At 41.4% G+C, this 20809-nt stretch overlaps 1 protein-coding gene across 1 annotated transcript in view; it reads right to left on the reverse strand.

Moving 5' to 3' along the window:
- grin2da (glutamate receptor, ionotropic, N-methyl D-aspartate 2D, a) overlaps positions 1-20809 on the reverse strand; it is a 116932-nt gene that overhangs the window by 49628 nt on the left and 46495 nt on the right. Inside the window, 2 exon segments of the mRNA XM_076112746.1 lie at positions 435-658; positions 10347-10461. Of these exon segments, the coding sequence (XP_075968861.1) occupies positions 435-658; positions 10347-10461 (339 nt within the window).

Consider the following 20809-nt stretch of genomic DNA (forward strand, 5'->3'; position numbering starts at 1 on the left):
ACTTTCTCGTTTCTGGTTTTGTAATGCGTAATGATTTTAACATCTCCTCCCCTCTAAAAGAGTCAAATTAAAGAACCAGAAAAAAGACAACTGTACACCACTGTGGTGATGGAGGAAGTGTGGAGGTGCCATTTTGCTTGAATGGATTTAATGGGCAAGTTTGTTAAAAGCCAAAACATATAAAAACTATGTTTGAAAAACCATTAATTAATGGCACCAAAGCAGCTACTGTTTGCATATTGTCCTCATTCTAATACCTTCTGGTACTAAGAATGACCTTTTTCTATGACAATGTATATTTGGATACAATCTCTACTAAAATAAAACGTTTTAATGTGTTAAAGAAACACAAATGTACAGACCAACCATTGAAAGTTAGGATAAACACAATGCAGCAGGGATTCACTGATTCAGAAGGATGTGTTTCATGTCATGGGGCTGTGGTGTGTTACCTTGTGTTGACGGGCATTCGACAGGGTACAGAGTCCCGGATACAGGAGCTGGTGCCTGGGTCAGCCGGCTCCACGATGACGAATGGCCTCTCCTCCAGGGTGACCACTCGGAGGTGCTGTGAGTCATCCAGAGGCTTCAGGAAGGAGCCGTAACGAGACCAGGGATGGTAACGCAGACGCAGGTGGCCATTCTCCCACCAGCCAACCTGGATGGGAATAAACACAGATGCTCTTCAGTTCTTCTAATTGTTTTAGAAGAGGCCGCCGATCACATTGTTTTCATCTATAAAGGTATAGAGGTAAAAATAATTGTAGATGCTAGGTTACGCATAACAGAATGCCTCCCAGTGGTACAAATCAGAAGTACAAAACAATTATTTTGGGAGTCCAAGAATACTATTGATTAACATAATTTGTCAAAAGCGTTCTGGAACTTGAGGTCATCCATGTGCACCAGTTGTTTCAATAGCTAGGTATGTTGGTTGCATGCAATTGCCGTTCTTGCTCCCCATGTGTCTATTGTGCAATCTAATTATGGCCAAAGCCTCTTCTGTGAAAATAAGTCTGTATTATGCATCTAGAATGGGCCCCTTCAGAGTGTGTCTGGTCTATTACGCTGCTTCTCCTGCTGATAACTCAGAACACAACCTGGAAAAGTGTGTTTTATGAGGTAACGCAGCCCATCCGTCTATTATTTCATTGATTATCACTGTTTTGAGTTTTTTAATGGCTCACATTTCATGTTGTTTGCTTCTGTTCTCTTTCTTCTATAGCTACGTGCTTTTTCTGCCTAGTCATGGGTTGTCAGGGAGATGTAAAGCAACAACCTTGTGAGTCTTTGCATTGGTTGTGTTGTACAATGAGCAGTTTGTTCACTTTAACTGAGCTGAGTGTTTCCATGCAGCAGCACGGTATTTGGGGCAGAGACTGAGACCAAATAGACAGTTTATAGTCACATTGACCTACATGTGTAAACAAATCTGTTCATATCGACTGAGGAAGTCACTGGATGGATGTGCAGCGACAACACAGCAAATCTTGCTTTTTTATTTTGTCATTTTCTAGCTGTAGTGTCATATATTCAGATGCTATTTGCATACAGCCAATTCTCCTGTGATGGTGCCAGACGCGGCTGCTGGGATTTGTGAAAAATCATGCAAAGCCGCTCAAAACACACACATACACAGGTTTAGTCACTTGTGAGGACATTGTTTATAGTCTTATTAAAAGCGTAGCTATATTCACTACATGCATATTCCCAGTTTATGTTCCTTAAACTTAGTTAAACTAATTTATATCTCCTCTCTAAAAGCTTTTTGATAAGTCCCCACACTGTGACCGTGTGATAAAAATGTCTCCACAAACACACACATTTTTACTTACATTCTTTCTCATTGTCCCTAAAACCTAATCCTCCTCTGACGTTACCCAGATCCTCACTCCAACCTTATCCATAAGCCTTAACCCTAAAATAAACAGTTTACCTTTTAGCGACCATGATTTTGTTGCACCAACTATTAGTAAAATTCATTACTAAGTTTGTGTGTAAAGTTCATCCTAATTTTTGGGATTTAAAAAAAAAATTCGAAAACTTTCTTATTTTTCGGTACTATATTGTGTCAATAAGACAATGTTTGTTTTATTTATATACATACCTACATGGAGAGATAAGTGTGTTTGAGGATGAGAAGTATGCTTGCAGTTCATTGGGAGGGAAATATCAGATCACACAACCAACAACCATGAGAATGTCTTATTTTGGTCAAATTTAAAGACAATGCTTAAACATTATTATTAATCCGTTTTTCAACAAGTGTGTCATCTAATATTCTCATTATATACCATTTTTTTTGGGAGGGGGAATAATAAATATTGTTATTTAACAAGTAATCTCTACTTATGAACTAGTTTATTTGGTGCAAATTCCTTTGATTTAGAGGCGTACATCTCTATTTTCTAAACACGTAAGTCATCACTAGGTTAAGTTTCAAGTTACAAAGTGTTGCAACAGGCCCATCTTTCTGACTCCAGATGGGAGGTCAGTCTTCATAATGTACTGTGGAGACGGAGGTCCCCACAACGTGATGAATACAAGTCATCGCACACACAAAAGAACAGGCGCAAGCATAGCACCATACACTTTACAAGCAGAAATGCATTCACACAGAAACACACACAAATACACAAAACTAACAGACACAACTAGGCACACAAATTACAAATATGTGCACTGACACACTTCCACAGTATAATTCATAATTATTGGTTTTGGCCCCTCAGTGCATTAACACAAGGACCAGACATACAAACAAGAGTAGGATGCTAATGGCAAATGTGCAGCACCTGGCTCTGTGGACCAACCTCACTCACTCACTGTATCCTTTATGCATTTTCAGTGCCTCTTCTTTACACTGCTCTTTTGTCTTTCACCCTCTATATTGCATAATTACAAATAGCTAGACCCTACAGTTCATTATGGAACAAAATAACAAGTGGCTCTTCTACGCACATTTGTCCTCCAGTTCACCCCTCTATCATGTTTTGCATGAACTGAAGTAAATGCTTTCTGCTGCTCTTTAAGCACAAAATACAACAAAAAAAAATACATTTATATGCAGACACACACACACACACACACACACACACACACACACACACACACACACACACACACACACACTGCTCAGACAGGGGCTGAATCCCTGGATTGCCAGCCCAGCAGAAGGCAGGGATGGAGTATTATTTGGTATTTTGTCCCTCTGTTACCATGGAGCTCAGACAGACCTTTGGATTTGTTATTACAATTTTATGAGACTCAATGACAACAGCAACACTAAACCCAACTTAATGTAAAAAGTTGAGGTCATATTCACATTTTACGAACAACACAGATTCTATCGAATGTTTATTGACTGACTTACAAAAATGCTGCATTCAAAAATTTACTGCAGCACATACAGAGATGTGCTTTTGGTATTCACTGCAATCCCCTCCGTCTAGAAGAAATGGATCTGAGTCATCATTTTTAGTATCTTCATGTTTATTTTTGACAATTCCATTCCAATCAATAATCTGAGGAGCGCTGCTCAGCGGACTCGATAGTTTGGGTGGCACTACTCGGATGAATCGATGTTTCAATGTGCATTCCTTACAAAATCAAGACTCTGTTGTGCACGGACTTGAAAAATAACTACTTTTGCAGTCATTGCTTTCTGATCTGCCCCCCCGCCCCCTCCTTTCAAAATGCTGACATTAATTACCCCAAAGCGACCAATAGCTGCTTTACAGAATATTTTATTTCATATCTATTTTTCTTTGCCTGTTCAGCCTGGCTTTGGCGGCTCATTGTAACGCAGCTCCTCTTCTGTTCATTACAAACAAATCATCGCCGCTGCTGCTGCAAAGGTAAAACTCATAACTCTCTGAGCACCAGAGGACCTTTTCATACGAAGACCAAACACTTGATGACAATAGCAATTGTAGAAAAACCTGTTCTATCCCAGGGATAGGCTGAATCCCTGTTGATATGGTTTTCTTCTAGAAGGTAGCAAAGACACTGATTTGTAAGAAAATGTTGATTTTGCACTGAAGTTAGTCTATGTATCAGTTGTTTGTTGTTATTTGTGTGAATGCCCCCCCAACATATCATATTATTGCATATTTGGCTGATACATTCTACTCACTTTGGCCTTCTTTAACCTTTAGTATCAGCTATAAAGTTTCATTACTTTTGTGGATATTGTTTTTTAAATATTTATTATTGTTGAACCTTTTGCTGTCTGGACTTCCTGTCTGCTTCTCCGTGGTGCTTTTCAGTTGTGTGATTCTTTATGTTGGTCAGACTTGCTCTGTCCTGGCTTCGGTTCTGTTTCCCAATGATGTCGCCCATCCGGAGATGATTCAAGGCTCTTTAAGTACCAACACAACTAATAATTGACCTTGTTATTTCCTCAAATGCTAAAAAGTTACTACTCTCAAAATTCCAGAGGGGGAAAAGGATTGGTCGCTGCAGCCCAGAGGTTCTTCCAACAGAAAGAATTAAACCACAGCCTCACTTATAATAAATATTGAAGGACTGGCGGCCATATTATGGACAGTGATGGGCGTGCATTCATCCATGCGACTCCTGCCAGCAGTGGATTCATTACTACTTTTGAGTGATTTCTGCCTCTATTTTCACTCAGTCAGTTCTGTGAGTGCAAAACAGCTGTAAATTGTAGTAAATAATTGAGTACGAAATTGGTTTCTGAGAAAAATAGCTTGTGAACTAGCTGCATGATGGAATACTTGTAAAAACATGACAAATAATGGTAACAACTCAACCAGAACAAATAGAGGTTGATTTAAAGTTTGGTTTAATTCAATATAGGCTGATACACACTGACTTCAAAAAGTTGTTCCTCACACAAAGGTCAGTATGTCCATTAGAGCTGTCATCATTTTATTATTACTGTCACTACCAATATTATGGTCAAAATAATTCATCATTGTGTTATTAGCGCAATATCTACAAAATTTGAAAAATAAATAATGCTATCGTTAAAATTCATGTTTAACTTTGTTTACTTTGTGTCTTGCCTGTTTTGGCAAACCAGTCACACTCAGAATAGGAGTGTGAGGAGGTTGATATTACACCACGATAGCTTTATATAGGAATTAGTTAGTTAGAATTAATGTTGTATGCTGCTCCTTTAAGGGGCACTGGATCATTAACACAGTTTTATCATATGTGTATTATTAACATGATGTCATTATTCTATATTTTAAATATCCCAGTTAACGACAATACCAGTATATCAGGAGACCTTTAATATCCCCACAGTATATTGTATATTGTTAAGTCCGGCTTAACTCATAGCTATTTTTAATACGTGAACAAACTACTTCAATGAGCATCAAACATGGACGTGTGGAGACAAGGACAGACTAACAACTCAATGTCACTCGGACCGAGTTCAAAATCTATTCTAATTAGAGGACCATGATTTTGAAAGAAATCTTACTTAATGCATACATATATATAATAGTGCATTATGGATATTACATTTCTTAATGTAATACCAATTTAATTATACTGCCTACAATGTAATAAGAAGATAAGCTGTTAAATTGAATGTCTGAGATAATGTCTGAGCCCTTCTAATTATGTGTGTGATCATTGATTAATGTAACCATTATCAGGCGTCCTCATCAATCCTCTAGTCGTGTTACCAACTTACTTGGTCGACATGATATTGAAGTCCCTTTCAGCAAAATGTTTCATGTTGCGTGTTATTTGCTTGTCTTCCATCGGAGTAACAACAAACATTCGGAATTGGTTCCGTAGATAATCGCGGCCTCTAAACCCACGAACATGAGACAAAAAGAACCGTGTCCTTCTCCAACCACCCGCAAAGCGTGAAATTCAACCGTAGCTATGCCGCCCAGCAAATAGCGGCTCAGTTTCCAGTCAGATTCTCAAAGATCAGAGACAGACCCACGCAGTTACAGTGAAACTATCAGCGTCTTCAGGAAGGTGGTGCTAACTGAAGCACATTTATACTGACAAAATGTAATAGTAAATCTGGTATGGTTTCTTTCTGTCATGTTTAACTTCCTGTTCTGAGTAAAGCCTCTGCACCTTGTCCGTCAGCACCTCTAGCTAGCGGTCTGAAACTTAATTTCTCCTTCTCTCTCTGCCATTGTTCTGCCTACTGTGTTCTTGGCGCAAAGGCAACACGTATACTTTGCCAAATGAATGGATTGCAATTAACGCATGAAAAGGAGAAAACTGCACTCAGCTGCAAAACTTTATTGGCATGTTTGTGTTGTAATATCATAAGAATATTATCTTTTGTGAATCGGACCTTGAGCGATTGCTTCTGTGGTGCTGTCATCAGCTGAAATCAATTCTGTGTAAATTTGCTTTGTCAGTTGGTTGGGAGTGAGGACAGGAAGTCAGTTTTAAAGCCTTGTTTTTTGTGAAGTACCTGCTGAATTATTGTAATAGTATCAATTAACAGCTCTTCCTGCAGATATATTGTTATTATTCTGTGTTGTGAGGCTGTACAATGACAGCCTCCTATGACGCCTTTAAACTGAACTGGAATGGGATTCAGCTTTGTGTGATTTAGGATTCCAGCTCTTCTGTCATGTTGCTTATAAAGGTATTGAGGCTGTCTTGTCGTATTCACTCATTGATCCACTGTATACCTCCTTGTTTACGCTTTGGCTCGAAGAACAAACAAATGTAAGATGACTTGCTTTATCATTGCATCACATAAAACCTTCAGAAAACTCACAGGATGAGATGCTCACAAAGTGTGAAAAAAGGCTCAGCTGGCAGCAACACAACAAAAATAAAACAAAAGATTGCAATATAATCTGCACTGAAGCACAAATACACATAATAACAATGACATGATTTGATGCAGAAAAGAAATCCCATAAATTACTGAAAACAACATCAAATGATACTTACGTAGGTTAAGAGTTGGAAATGTATCTAAAAAGGTACATATCTTGTTTTTGTAATGTAATGAACTGCCCTCGTGCTTTTTACGCATCATGCATCATGCATTTAGCAAAGCATCACCAATCATGCATCCATAAGCACATACATGTGTAGATAATTTGATATTGAAGATGCAATATATTCATGTCACTAAATAAATCCAAGAAATTCCACATAAATAATTCACTTTGCGTGCTGCTTGAAGTTTGAGGTGCAGCCAGAAAGTCAGAAACAGGTTAATTGCAAAACCTGCTTGGTAATTACAAAAGTTTACAGAATATATATTCTTTGCCCAAAAGCAGGAACAAATATCTCAGTGAATTTTCTGACTCTGAGACTCTCGATACCAGCTCTACAGCCGGCTCTTGTTCGTCTGCCCCAAGGTTGCTGTGCTTGGCAAATATACTCCATGATTCAGTTCAGGAGAGGTTAATTCAGCAAATATACGCCTGGGACACTGGGTTGTTCAGACAATTGTAGCTGGAGAGAGCCACTAGGCAGTTACGGTCAAGTACTGGTCTCTGAGGGAGTTGTATTGACACTGTTTGTCCTTTGCCTGACCATTATGTGTCAGGTCTAAGCCCTCAAACAACAGTCACCTTAAGGATCCTTCAAATCTTTGCCTGGAAATAACCGACACGATGGACTCAAATTCATGCTCAAACTGCAGTCCATTAGTTGAAGCGTCATTGCCAGCCAAAGGCTAAAAAACAATGAATTATATATTTACAAAGGTAATTGTATATGTATTTTATGTTTGTCGTACTTGTGCTGGTGACTTGTGCCCACTGTTTATCTTTTTCTTCATCGTAGACATCTTTTATCATTATTATTGTACAAAGTTACTTGTAAATTGAGATAGGATGATTTGGTTTTCTTGGACCTGTGGTAGCTGTCTCATGTTGTTTTGAAACTGAGATAACTGGTCTGATTTCAAGACCTTTTTTACTGATAACTAACATTTTGGTGCGAGTGAGAGTAAAACATAACTGTAAAGTTGCAAGCCCAAAAAAACAAAACAGATCCCTACATTTTAGGTCACAAAAACGCTCCGTAGAGCTGAGTGGAACTGCACAGTCTGGTGATCATTCTCTGTGGGTTCGGTACTATAAGCGAACCCTTTCAACAGGAAATTGTTGATTTATTGAAATATAAAAAAACTTTAAATGCTTTACGTGTACATGTGTTCATGCTTGCCCTTGAGCAGTCTATGAACCAGATCAAGCACAATGTGGAGCAATTTCCAGAGAGGGGCCATACATACTATAAAATGAGTAAATATTGTAAAATCCTTGTTTGAAACATGACACAGCTATGCTGATTATTTCCTCCTGAGCTCACCTGATCATCTGATACAACAGAGCAGCACAGAAGTCGTCCTTTGAGAGCGGCAGTGCAAACGAAATCCGTATCTGTCAGTTTTTCTGTCGGCTGCAGACAGTTTTTCTTCCTCTATCTTTTCCAAACTCCGTTGAGTACAGTAACCTGTCTCCTCTGTCAGGATCTCAGCCTTCATTCACTAAAAATCCAATACTGTAATGGTGAGACAAGGGCAGAAAACGGTTCTATCGTTCCCACGGATGGAGCAGTGCTTCAGCTTGCTGCTTCTCGTAATGCTCTGCTCATCTGTAAGGTTAACTACTGTCAGACGAAGATCAGGCTGGATGTGTTGAACTCAAACACCATAGGCAGACAGAGGGAGGCACAGACGATTTAAAAACATGAATAAAATAACTCAATCTCCAAAACCAAATGCTCCTTGTTCAGCAATCAAATGATAAGAGGCAGCGCTTGTATTTTTCACGAGTTCTGCCTACTTCTCAGCTTTTAAACAAAGTATTGTCTGTAACATTATTCACCCTGATCGGAATCTTGCTCTGAGGCTTGTTGTCTTCTGCAAAACAAGATTGTGTTGAGTTTCAGATTCTATCATGCATGATGGATAAAGCTCTGCAACCCCCGTTTAAACTCCACCATTCAGTCCAAGGTTTTTAAGATGCAAATCACCAACAGTAAGTCAGAATTTAGTGGAAATGTCCAGAGGGAGAAACATTATGCGGCACTGTCAAGTTAATGTGTTTTATCATGAATGTTGACAACTGAAAAAGGGGGATTTAGAGGCCAGCGCAGATCAAAGAGTCACATGTGACTCAGAAGGATTGAAACTGCTGGCAGAAGAAGGCGAAATGAGACTCTACAAATGACAGATTTGACATAAAAGTGTTGAACCGTTGATGTTTAATGTTGCTATGATGATACTTCCTCCAATGTCTCATTCCTCACCAGGCAGTAACCTCCACTTCTGAAAAGTGAAGCCAATGCGGAAGTGTCTAAAACTTGCATTCTTTCTAATGGCCATCAGGGGGCGACTCCTCTGATTGATTGGCGACTACGTCCACTTCTTATATACACAGAAAAGAGCACTATGTCAATACCTGATTGGTCATCTTATTCCCAAACCATTAGCATTAATATATACAGTATTTCTATAACAGCTTTAACTCATAAGGGAAAGTTTTTCATTTGTTGTTGGAGCCAGGCTGGCAGTGCAATTTAACTCAACTGGATGAACACCAAACCATTAAACCCAATAAGGAGCACACAGTGGACAGTGGTGTCTATGTGCTTTTGGCCTCATTGTTTGCGTTGTAATTCAGTCTGCTAAGGCAGCTGTCGACCGTACAGAAATCCTGCTCATAGCATTTTATGACATAAGATACTTATTTCTTAAATCTTACTGAACGCAATCTAATCGGAATCCTTCATTTGTCAATGGGGCGGAGCTAAAATACACAGTACTGCACCTTTAAGAGGAAGTTTAGCTTTGAGGGAAGGTGAAGAAGTGCAAACACTTTGAAATCCAAGGACTCACACTGATGCTGCACCGTTAGAGAAATGTGTTTCCTCTCTTTCAAAGGTTGATTTTTCCTTTTTCGTTATCGTCCTTCGAATGGGGTGGGCGCTTGAGTTTGCACTCGCCTGTAAACATATTGTGCCGTAAAAGGTCAGGAGCAAATGGAACACAGCGGGACAGAACAAAGAGGTTTACTTGTTTTTCTCAGGTCGAAGAGAGTCTCAAGGAATTGAAAGTGCCCTCTGAGGGCAGACCTTGGATTTGGTGCTATTACTGTAAAACTGCTGCACATGGCCCCCGATGGAGACGATATTGAACTGTGAGTTAGCGCTGGCTAACAAGGCCAACAAACGAACGATTGGAGGGAGAGGAGGAGGAGAGAGGGGAGGGGGGGCTTCGGGGAGCCCTAATGAGATCTGGGAGAGACAGTGAGACAGCAGAAAGGTGAAACTGACTCAGCGTGTTTGATGGGCTGTGAAATTGCGGTTAGCTCGTCTAGCCGCCGCGCTACTATAATTAGCGCCAACTTGCACAGCTGTGTACTGACCTCCTCCCAGCCTCTCCCACTGGTGTAGGAGATGACATCGAGCAGCGGGTTGGACAGGTAGCCGTCGCTGTTGAAGGAATAATCCCGCCCACCGATGGATATGTTGGTGAAGTACCTGTGAGAGGAGACAGGAGGACACAGAGGGGAAATAAGAAATAGGATTCCCGGAGTCCGAGCATGAAGCAAAGGATTTAGATGCAGCGGTATTGCAATGTGGTTATCAAGGCCCGATGTCCCAAAACAGTAATCCCCTGTGGTTAAGTAAACTATATTCAATTAGTCATTTTTCTAAAAGAGATTTCTCATATTCTTAAGGTGTGTATTTGAAATTCTGTTATTCTGTTTTTCTCTAAAAAGAACGCTAGATAAAAGACATCATGCAATTTGTGCCCTTGTGAAGTTTTCTTGTGGGAAAAAAAGGAGAAATCAAATAAGAAAAGAGAAAAGAAAATCAAGTAAAGTAATCAAAGCTGCGGAGGTATAGAACTCTACTGCAGGGATTATGTGCTAAAGAGAAACACGCTTCTGTTGATGTGAGAATAAATCACATTGTTGAGGTGTAGAGACCAGGAAGGGGGGGAGAAACAAAGAGAGGGGGCGACTCAGGGAGGGAGAGACGACGTGAAGCGCAGAATTTCGCTAAAATGTTTCCCCGTATTCAGCTGCTTTCTTGTCTCACACAGCAGTGGGAGGTTTGCAGAGAAGAGAGAGGGAGTCTACAGGGGGGGGGGGGGGTGAACATTGGAGGACAAATACTTGGGAATACTTTTAATACCAGAAAGACAAAAAGCAAAGAGCGCTGGTGTGAAGTAGAGCTAATGCGACAGGGAGAGATGGAGCTTTTACCTTTGATGCTTAATAATAAAATATCTGCCTCAAAAGCATTTGGATAAAAAGCACATCAAAGCTTCTTAATGAAACCATCACAAACCTACGGGCGACCTCGCTGAAGGAAAACCTCACCAGCATCTCAAATCACTTAATAATCAACTGCAATCGGACTTCAAAACAGCCGAAATCTGTTCAAAAACAGAAATATACTGTAATAACTACTGTGAGTAAGCAGTCAAGAGCACACCGTACTCTACATATTCTAATCAAACACATTTTCTCTTCTGAAAATAATTAATTTCACATCCCTGATGTTAAAAACAAATTCATCTGCACAGGAAGTGGTGTGACTCAGGTATATGCTGCAGTGATTTAATTAAAATGAAGAGAAGAAGAGTCTCCCAACCAGAAAGTGTATCAAAACGAAATATCACAAAAAAGATCACAAACAAAACCACCACAGCGAGTCCCAACCCCAAAGACATGCTAGTGTGGTACATTGTTAGTAAACTGTCTATTCCAGTCATTGGATTGTAATCTGAGGCGGCAACCAGCAATCATTTCCATTATCGACAAGCAAATAGTGTCAACTTAAAGGTCCACTTACTACTTCTTACACAGTCTACGATCTGTGACGCGTGTTGGTTCACATATCACCCAGCTTCATTTGATCACTGAAGATACTGAGATGAGGGTTACAAGCTCCGTTCATCGTGCTCCTAAAGTTCAAAGATGAATTTCAATTGTTGAAAAGTTGAATGCAAAATAATTGTGGATTCACAATTTTACAGAACATCTTTTTATTGCTCGTTTCTCCCAACCCAAAGCCCAAAGTATTCAACATACAATGCAGAGAAAATAGGCAATCCAATCATATTTTTTTGAATAATACTATATCTTCCTCCAAAAAGTCAAAACCAGAATAAGGGACACTGTATAGGATTTGGTGGCATCTAGCATTGTGGTTACAGTTTGCAACCAACTGGATATCCCTCCGCTCACTCCTCCCTCTCCAAGGCTGCAGCAACGAGGTCATCTTTACCATAAGAACACTACTTCAGACCACGGCTTTGCATCCTGCGGCTCTCGTTACTGCAGTTTTACAGGCGTGTCGGAGAACTACTGAGGCCTTCAGGTAAAGTAAAACAGGAAATGTCCACACCGGAGCCAGTGTTTGGTTGGTCCGTTCTGGGCTACTGTAGTGTAGAAACATGGCGGTGGCCGACTCATTCTAAGCTAATGACAAAATTCAGTTTCAAGTAGTATTGTTTTTATGAATATTACTTTCCATCCCTGCTAATAGATCCCCCTAAATCCTACACACACTGGCCCTTTAATGGTTCATTATGTCTTAAATAAATGAGGCAAAAGGAAGAAGGTTTTTTACATATTCGGAGTGGATACAGTCGAGCCTGCTGTCGTAACCTTGTACTGCATCATCTCGTTGTCCTTTGCGTGGCTTCAGTGAGCGATTCAAACGGGAATGAGGACGAAAAGGACAAACGCCCTCAGAATCCGCTTGAGGAATGTTTTCAGATGCTGTTAGATGATCCGACATGTTCTGAGGCGCTTATGACTGAAATTGCTGTGACCAGACTTCACCATCACACAGTGTGCATTCCAGCACAACGTAGAAAGTGTGAGTTGGGCCCATAATCCTTAGTGGTCCACGATGGGATTTCTTGGGTCAAAGTGTAACACATCCCTCCAGTCATATGTTGACATTGGGTTATGTATGAAACGCAGCAGGAGTAGAAATAATGAAAATAAAACAGCATTAGAAAGCAGCTTACAGAAGCTAGAAATCAGGATGTATGCATATCCCAGCTATAATATTCTGCTTCCTAATAATGACAGTATGAGCTCATCCCTGCTATTGTTGAGTAAATGAGATTCAGCTCCTATAGGTGCAGCTGACTGAAGAGTCACAATCTTTACTGCATATTTGATTCACTTTGGCTTCATTTCCCAAAGGGCAAGAAACGGTCAGTTCACTAATTGGTTGCGGAAAAAAAACCTCCTCATGGTAATGTAGTGAAAGACAGATTATTCACTGCATTGTTGATGTGCATTAGATTCAGGAAAGAGAAAATGCATGAAGCTGGACTTGAATAGCTACTGCTGTTTGTCATTACACACAACATCATCCAGCAGAGATTCAGAGGCTGAATGGATGCTGAATGGGAAACGCACACAAGCAGAGCACAAACAGGGAGGTTTTAATATAGTATTATCCGACCACATAAACGTACTGTGGTGCTTTTCAGCAGCCTCCTTCAACCCAACATCCATCACGTGTTGTGGTAGGTGAGCGGTGCAACGATAAACACCTCAGAGCAATATGGGACTATCAGTGCATGTTATCATGTTGGGCTGCAGCAGCTGGAATACACATTCAACACCACATGCCGTGCAATCTCTAAGGGCACTTTGACACAAAAAAAAAGGTACTTGCATCTATGCCTCAGATTTCATGTCAGCCTATTCCGTGACTGGAAAGTGTTTGGCCTCCCTGGCAGAAGTTTTGTAACAGGGCACCTCTAACCTGCCACTGTACCCACGAGCACCTGATGTTAACCGACATCTGGGTGGTCCCTGAGGAATTTCTCCTTCACCTAGTTTCACCTCTATATAAAGAAAGAGGCAGAAGTCAGACGTGTCTCCGTCCCTTCTGCCGGGCAGTGCCCCTCTGCAGCCGAGTGCAATCCTCCCTTCTTTTTTCCCCCCGCTCTCCTCCTCCATCCTTTATTCTTCCTCTCTCTGCCTCTGCTTCATTCCTTCCGCCCCGACGATCTTCTATTCTCTTGATTTTCTCAGGCGGAGGGGTACAGTACAGTGCAAAGCACCAGCCAAACCAGAGGTGACAGCAGCGAGGAAGTGGGGAGGAGGCGCAGAGAGCAAAAGAGCAAGAAGGAAGGTGAAGAGAGAGAGCGAGAGAGAGAGAGAGAGAGAGAGAGAGAGAGAGAGAGAGAGAGAGACTGCCAGGAAGAGACAGTGAGGGAAACAGAGAGACAAAAAGATGGATGCAGACAGAGAGAGAAGCACCGAAACATGAGCTGGGAAGCTTCAAACAGGTTCTCCGCTCGCTCGGACCCCCGCTCTTCTTCAAACTCAACCTTAAGTTTGATCAAAATTTGCACGCCTCCTCATTCCATACGCGTCAAACACTGCAGCTGGGTCAGCGCTCCTCGGCGTCTGACGCCGACGCACGGAGGTGTCGTTGGTCAAGTTCATGTCAAACCCAGTTCTTTCCCTAAATCTAATCAAGCAGGTTTTTTGCCTAAACTTAAACTTCCTGTAAAGAGGAAAAGTTTATTTTGAAATAAACACTAGGAATTGGAAACTGTCACGCTGTCCCTGACAGGTCCAAAACTGACCCTAAAGGGCTCGTTGTTTGAAGCTTAGGATCACTCACCAAGAGTCACTATTTGATGCATTAACATGAGAATGTGTTGAATAATGTGATTAAATCTATTCACACAGACGGACAGAAATATAAACACCTGGCAAAGTATTCAATACCTCGTCAGTAGTCCCTATGGATAGCTAAAAGTGACATTAAACGCCTCTATTTTCAGTTTATTTACCAAGAAAATGACGCTTTTTACACCGGGCGACTTAAGTTAATGTTTTGACTGCTTTTAGGTCCCGAAAAAAAGTGCTTTTTAAAGTTTCTCAGTAGAGCGATATAAGAAGCAACGTTTTGTTTGTCTCCGCTAAATCGGCTGAAAATAGAGGCGTTTATTGGCACATTCGGCTTTCCATAAGTCCCTGCTACTATACGTGTCTCACATTTTGCCATTATGACACAAACAAAGACTCAAAGTGAGGAATATATCAGGTATCCTGTCACTGCCGGTAATCACCTGCTCCTCTCAGGTTGTGTTGTTCTCGTTTCCAGTTATCACTTCCTGTTTTATTTTGGTACACTCACCTTGGTCTCTTCTCTCAGATACTTTACTTCCTGCCCTTTTGTGTTTCCCGCCCTGATTGTTTTCACCTGTCCCTCGTTATTCCTTTCAGCGAGTGTTCCAGCTCTTTTGTTCCCACTGTTTTTCAGACCAATCCTTTATTTTTTTTGGATACCTTTGTTTTTATCTGGGCAGACTTCCAGTGCACTGAATCCCTGCTGCCCAGTACAGACTTCGCATTGTACCTGCTCTGTGTTTTCGAGTCTTTTATTTTTAGTCCTTTTGTCTGTTTGTACCAACCGTGATCACTTTGCGAAGGAAGCAACTCATTACACGGTCAGATTGGCAAACTCCTCCTGTCACTATGATATTAATATTACACTAAAACTATGAGAATGTACCATCTTTTCCACATAGCTAATTACTACCAGATGATATAAATATATTCATGGACAAATCAAGGACTCACTGAATATATATGCAGTATATATAGGGTACACATATGTGCAAAATATAGATGAACAACCTTTCACAGGTTGAAAGACTTCCATAAGCTGAATAAAAGGTCAAATGCCTACTTTTCACTTGCACCAGTCATTAAAAACTGGCATTAATTTCAGTGGAAATGTCACATTATGACTGTAAATTTCCCCTGAAAACTGGGAATGAAGGGAGAGTGAGGGAGGAGTATGGGTGAGAGAGAGAGGGCAGCAGAAGGTTTGCTCTCCGTCTGTATTATACCTGCACTACGGCAGAGCTGAGACAGAGCCTGATTTAATCAATGAATTCATTACTGGGACACATGACAGCCGCGCATCAAACAGGAGGTGTGGGGGGGGGGGAAGTTCCCTGAGGAATCAGCGGTTTCATTACTCTACAGACTGAGAAAGAAGAAGAGAGGAGAAGAAAAGAATAGATTTCAGGTGAAGATGAAACGATAAAGGAAGAGAAGAGTCAAGAGAGGCTTTAAACCAGAGAGAGAGAGAGAAATGGACGCGCTGACCGGGGGTTTGAAAGCAGCGATTCAGGGATATAATGGAGGGTAAAACTCAGCTCTCCTCCAGTTAATCCACCTTTTCATTCACAGGAATAAGGTTTTACCCAGACCCCCATCTGCTCAAGCTCGCAGAAGTCACAAAAAGCCGAGTTAACAAGGTGTGTGGAGATCTAGAGGCGGTTCGTTTGAGTCGTTCAGTTTGTCTCCTAAACATTACAACAAAACTCCATTAGGAACTACGTTCTTAGGGAAGCATATAATTACTTATCTAAATGACCCGGATAAGTAAACGAGACCATCGGTGAGAACAATGGCTTTTTCTTAATATCCATACATCTATACATGTACATTGCTTTATGCATGGACAGTGGTCTCCTGGCTCCACCACCCGTCCTGCCCACCTGTGTGGGCTTTATGCTTGATAAGAACAGTTAAATAAGTTGACTTTTGGTTTCACACTGGACACGAGCAGCGGCCTCCCTAGTGAACATATGAGGCTTGAGAAGTACAGCGCAGCACAACTACCAGCTGCTGCTGGAAAGAGCTGAAGTGATCGGCCCATGAATGTGTCATCAAACCAAAACTATGAATTAAAGAGGCGAAAAGGAGTCGCAAAGTTAGTGATAGTTTCCACTGGGTTTGTCACAGCGTGTATCATGTGATTCCATGTGAATACATAAATATGAATTAATGAAGCTTGTTATAGCGTTCCATGTGATGATGCTGAGGGTTTCCTGAGGACCTGATGGACACTAAGATGCTGGTTGGTCAGTCAGTCTCTGGCATCAGTGAATCTCTCCGAGCAGAATCTCTCACTTGGTGATAAGCCTGTTGGTCTCACTGCTCTGCCATTGGCCAGCTCTCCTCTCCGTTGAGTTGTTGTTTTTTCTTTCCTTTCTCTGACCTATCTGAGCCTGGCAACTACAAGTGTGTGTCATGACAGCAGATACTTCAAATAACGCTACAAAATCACACATTTCTTCCGGTTAAATTGATGAATCTATCCAGTATCTTTATCGGTAATTTCAAAATAAAGCTTAGTATTTTAATTCATTAATTTCTACTGGTACTAATGACTTCATATAAGAGCCAGCAACACGGAGCCTGTTTGTTGGCAAAACTAGAGGCTGGCCATCATTGCATTCTGTCTTATTAATGTTCTGGATAAACAGACACAAATACAAACAAATAGATCTACGGCCACGGGGAATCCCCTGCACGGTTAATAACGTTTAACGTGTTACTGCTGGTTACATTTCTACAAGATATGGACTTCATTCATGAGGTGAAAATAAGGGCTCATCTCTGGCAGCATACATCCAACACATGATTAACTTGTTAAGGACAAAATGAGGACAAATATAAACAGAATTATCTGACGTGAATGCAGCAGGAGACACACTCATCTGGACTTTCATGGGTGAATAGATGCTTCTGTTTGTGTAGAAGCTGGATGGTAAAGAGCAGAGAAAGACGGATACAAAGATTCAAGCAGAGAGACTGGACAAGGTGTCCATCTGTCCGTCTGATACGGAGTGTGTACTAATGGTTTACAGCCGGCTGATGTGTGTGTGATGTGTGTGTGTGAGATTTCCATCAGTGGGAACATTCTGCCTACCGGAAAGCTTTCTGTGTTACCATGACAACTTCTTAGAGAGAGAGAGAGAGAGAGAGAGAGAGAGAGAGAGAGATCTTATTTGCAGGAATGTTGATGTCACATTAAAGTTAAATCATATCATTGAATATAAAAGCTTTTTTTGTAAACTACAAAGTAAAATGTCATTTGTGTATTGTAAAGTCATTTTGACTTGTCACAGAAGGACAAACAGAATAATAAAATCAATGGTGGCTGAAATCCAATTAGTTTAAATTGTGCATTCAGGGTTGTTGTCACACTGCCTTGTCTTAAGGCCTTTACACACTGGGGGCGTGGCCAATACAACAAAATACAAACAACCTGCGAATATGTCACATCAAAACTGTTCATACCGGCATACCGATGCGAATTTTAATTGATTGAGTTTTATTATTGAGTGGATTTGAGTTTGGTAAACAGTTGGGCAGTGTCTATGTCTAGAGCTTTTATTGTGAAAGGTCAGTAGGACTAAGTGGATCTGGTGTGTGCTGTCTTTCTCAAGGTTAAAATGAGTAATACAGTTTGTCGTCTTGGTTTGGACCATAGACTGTTTACTACGGAGCCTCCGTCTTGTTGTTTATAATGTTCATAAGGTGATTGGTTGATTCCTTTATTTGAAGTATATCCCCCTCGTTTGGAAAACAAACGACACCATTTTATTGCCACTTAATAACATTCTGTGTAGAAGTATTCATGACAAATACAACAGTTTGAAACAAATATTTAGATGTGAGAATAAAAAAATAAAGACAACTTTTTTTGTGTGTGTTTTCCAATGAAAATCCAGCTACACGTGTTAGATTCCTCTTGTTACGTGCATACAGTCATTTCCAAATAAACTTCCGTCTTTACAGGAAACAACTTAGTTTTAGGCAACAAAACTACTGCGTTAGGTTTAGGGACAGATGGTCGTTTGGGTTGAAGTAACTACCAATGTGCCGTTATGCGACAAATATATCAACGTAGACTTCTCGTTTTACTCTGTTCAACAGCATCCCTGTAACACGTACTGTGTTATGTGGAAGCAGGTAACAAACAAACTAGCATCCGTATGCTGGTTCCAGAGGGCATTGATGGTCAACATGGGGGTAGAAAGAGAGACAGTGTGTCCATGAGAGTTGAGGAGCTCTCTTGCTCTCTGCTTCCTCAGCAAACCCCATCATTTAAAATAGAAGCGTTCTAGTTTCCTACTGGAGGGTCATGCTGACGAACCAACGCATGCTTTCATGGCTACCCATTCATTTTTATAAATCCAGAACATTTCAAGGATTTACAAGTGCAGTGTGAGGCTTTACAGCACGATGGATGTTTGGTTTCAGAATCACAATCTGCTCTTTTGGCCAAGGGTGAGTACACGTAGGAGGGATTTGAACCCCCGGTCTCTGTTGCTCTCATGCGTTTGTGTGGAGAATGTGTTTCCTCGTGCACGGATGTATCCTGTGAGCCCATGAGAGTTGGGCTCTGAAGGTGTGTGACACTGAAATACAATCAGTAAGATGAAGGATGTAGTCAAGATGTAACCTCAGCGCTAGAGCTGTCACTGCTTTATCAAAACGGAGGAGGAGGAGAGAGGAGGAGGAGAGAGGAGGAGGAGGAGGAGGAGGAGGAGAGAGGAGGAGGAGGAGGAGGAGAGAGGAGGAGGAGAGAGGAAGCAGCGTTCGAGAAATTAAAAGGATGAAAGTAAACGAGAGGATGTAAAGAGATGATTACATTTTTTTTTTTAAACGGATGTTGAATGAAAATAATTTGTATCTTGGTCTCTGGTACGTAAAGCAGAACAAAATATTTTATGCTTTGAACAAAATAGATCCCACTGACAAATAAGATATTGTTCGTTCAGTGGATGCAAAGTCACAAGTATCTGAAATAGCTTGAAGATCTGCAGCGTATCAATAAAAACACTGTTCTGTTATATATATTTTTTCTACTGCTCACTTTCTCCAGACGCCTTGTTTCTCCAGACCCCCCTCGTCTTTCTCCCAGCGCTCCATCCTCCGTTTTCACTGTCATCCCTCCTCTTTGAATCTCTTCGTTCCTCTCTTTCCTCCATCCAAGTCTCCATCAGTCTCCCCCTTTCGTTCCGTCTCTCGCTCGTCCCAGCGGGGTTGTCATGGTGGTGTGCAGCTTGGCATTACATGTGTTTTCATTAACGCTGTACACGGCCGGAGCTGAACCACAACAAGGCAGCGTAGGCGTCTGAACGCAGCGCTGCCCTGACGGGGACGAGCAGGAAGAGAGAGACGGAGAGACTTGGAGAAGGAAGGAAACCATGTAGATATGACAATGATCTGTTTATGAACAATGGTTGAAATCACTATGTATAATGTGAAAGTGTTTTGTAAATGTAGAGTTGAAAATGCTCATCAAGTAACTCATCAAGGTGAAGAATGTCTGTCTGTGAGGAAGAGGGAGAGGATGACAAATAAATGTTGGGAGGAGACTGAAGAGAGAGAGGGAGGATTAAGGGAGTGAGGAGAGATGGAGGTCAATAAAGGGAGGAAGTAAGAAAAGGAGGAAGCTGAGGACAACTAGGAAACAGAGAGACAGACAGGAAACGAGGAGTGATGGAGAGGCAGGAGGAGTGGAGAGACGATTAAAGACAGACAGGAGGATGGTGATTGGGGGGTGCTGGGTGGAGGAGAGCAGCTATTTCGACATCAAACATCATCGGGAGGAAGTTAATGTTCTTTTTACAGTTCCATTTGCATCTTCATGAGCAGGAGTGCACGCTCTTGTATTAGACACACATGCACACTAACAACAGACACACACACACTCACGTTGGCACTTCACTCCTGCCATCACACCGACGCGACTGCCTTCATTAGCACTGAAAGGACAGGTCGCAGCAAGGGTACCGGGGGAGTGTTCATGTGTGAGCGTGTTGACAGTTCTGGATGGCAGCGGAAGTCACAGAGCCCGAGGAGAGTCGCTTACCATTTCACTGACAACCGGTAATTTAGCATGCGGCAAAACCGCAGCGAGTCGAGCACATCGGGAGCACCTGCTCTTTGCTCTTCGGCTGCAGGTGAGTCGGAGACAGCTGCGTGATCCGTCGCTGATTAAATAAACGTCTCACGCAATGTGA

This window comes from Anarhichas minor, unplaced genomic scaffold, assembly GCF_050575085.1.
Source record: "Anarhichas minor isolate MPS153535 unplaced genomic scaffold, ASM5057508v1 ptg000051l, whole genome shotgun sequence".
Lineage (NCBI taxonomy): Eukaryota > Metazoa > Chordata > Actinopteri > Perciformes > Anarhichadidae > Anarhichas > Anarhichas minor.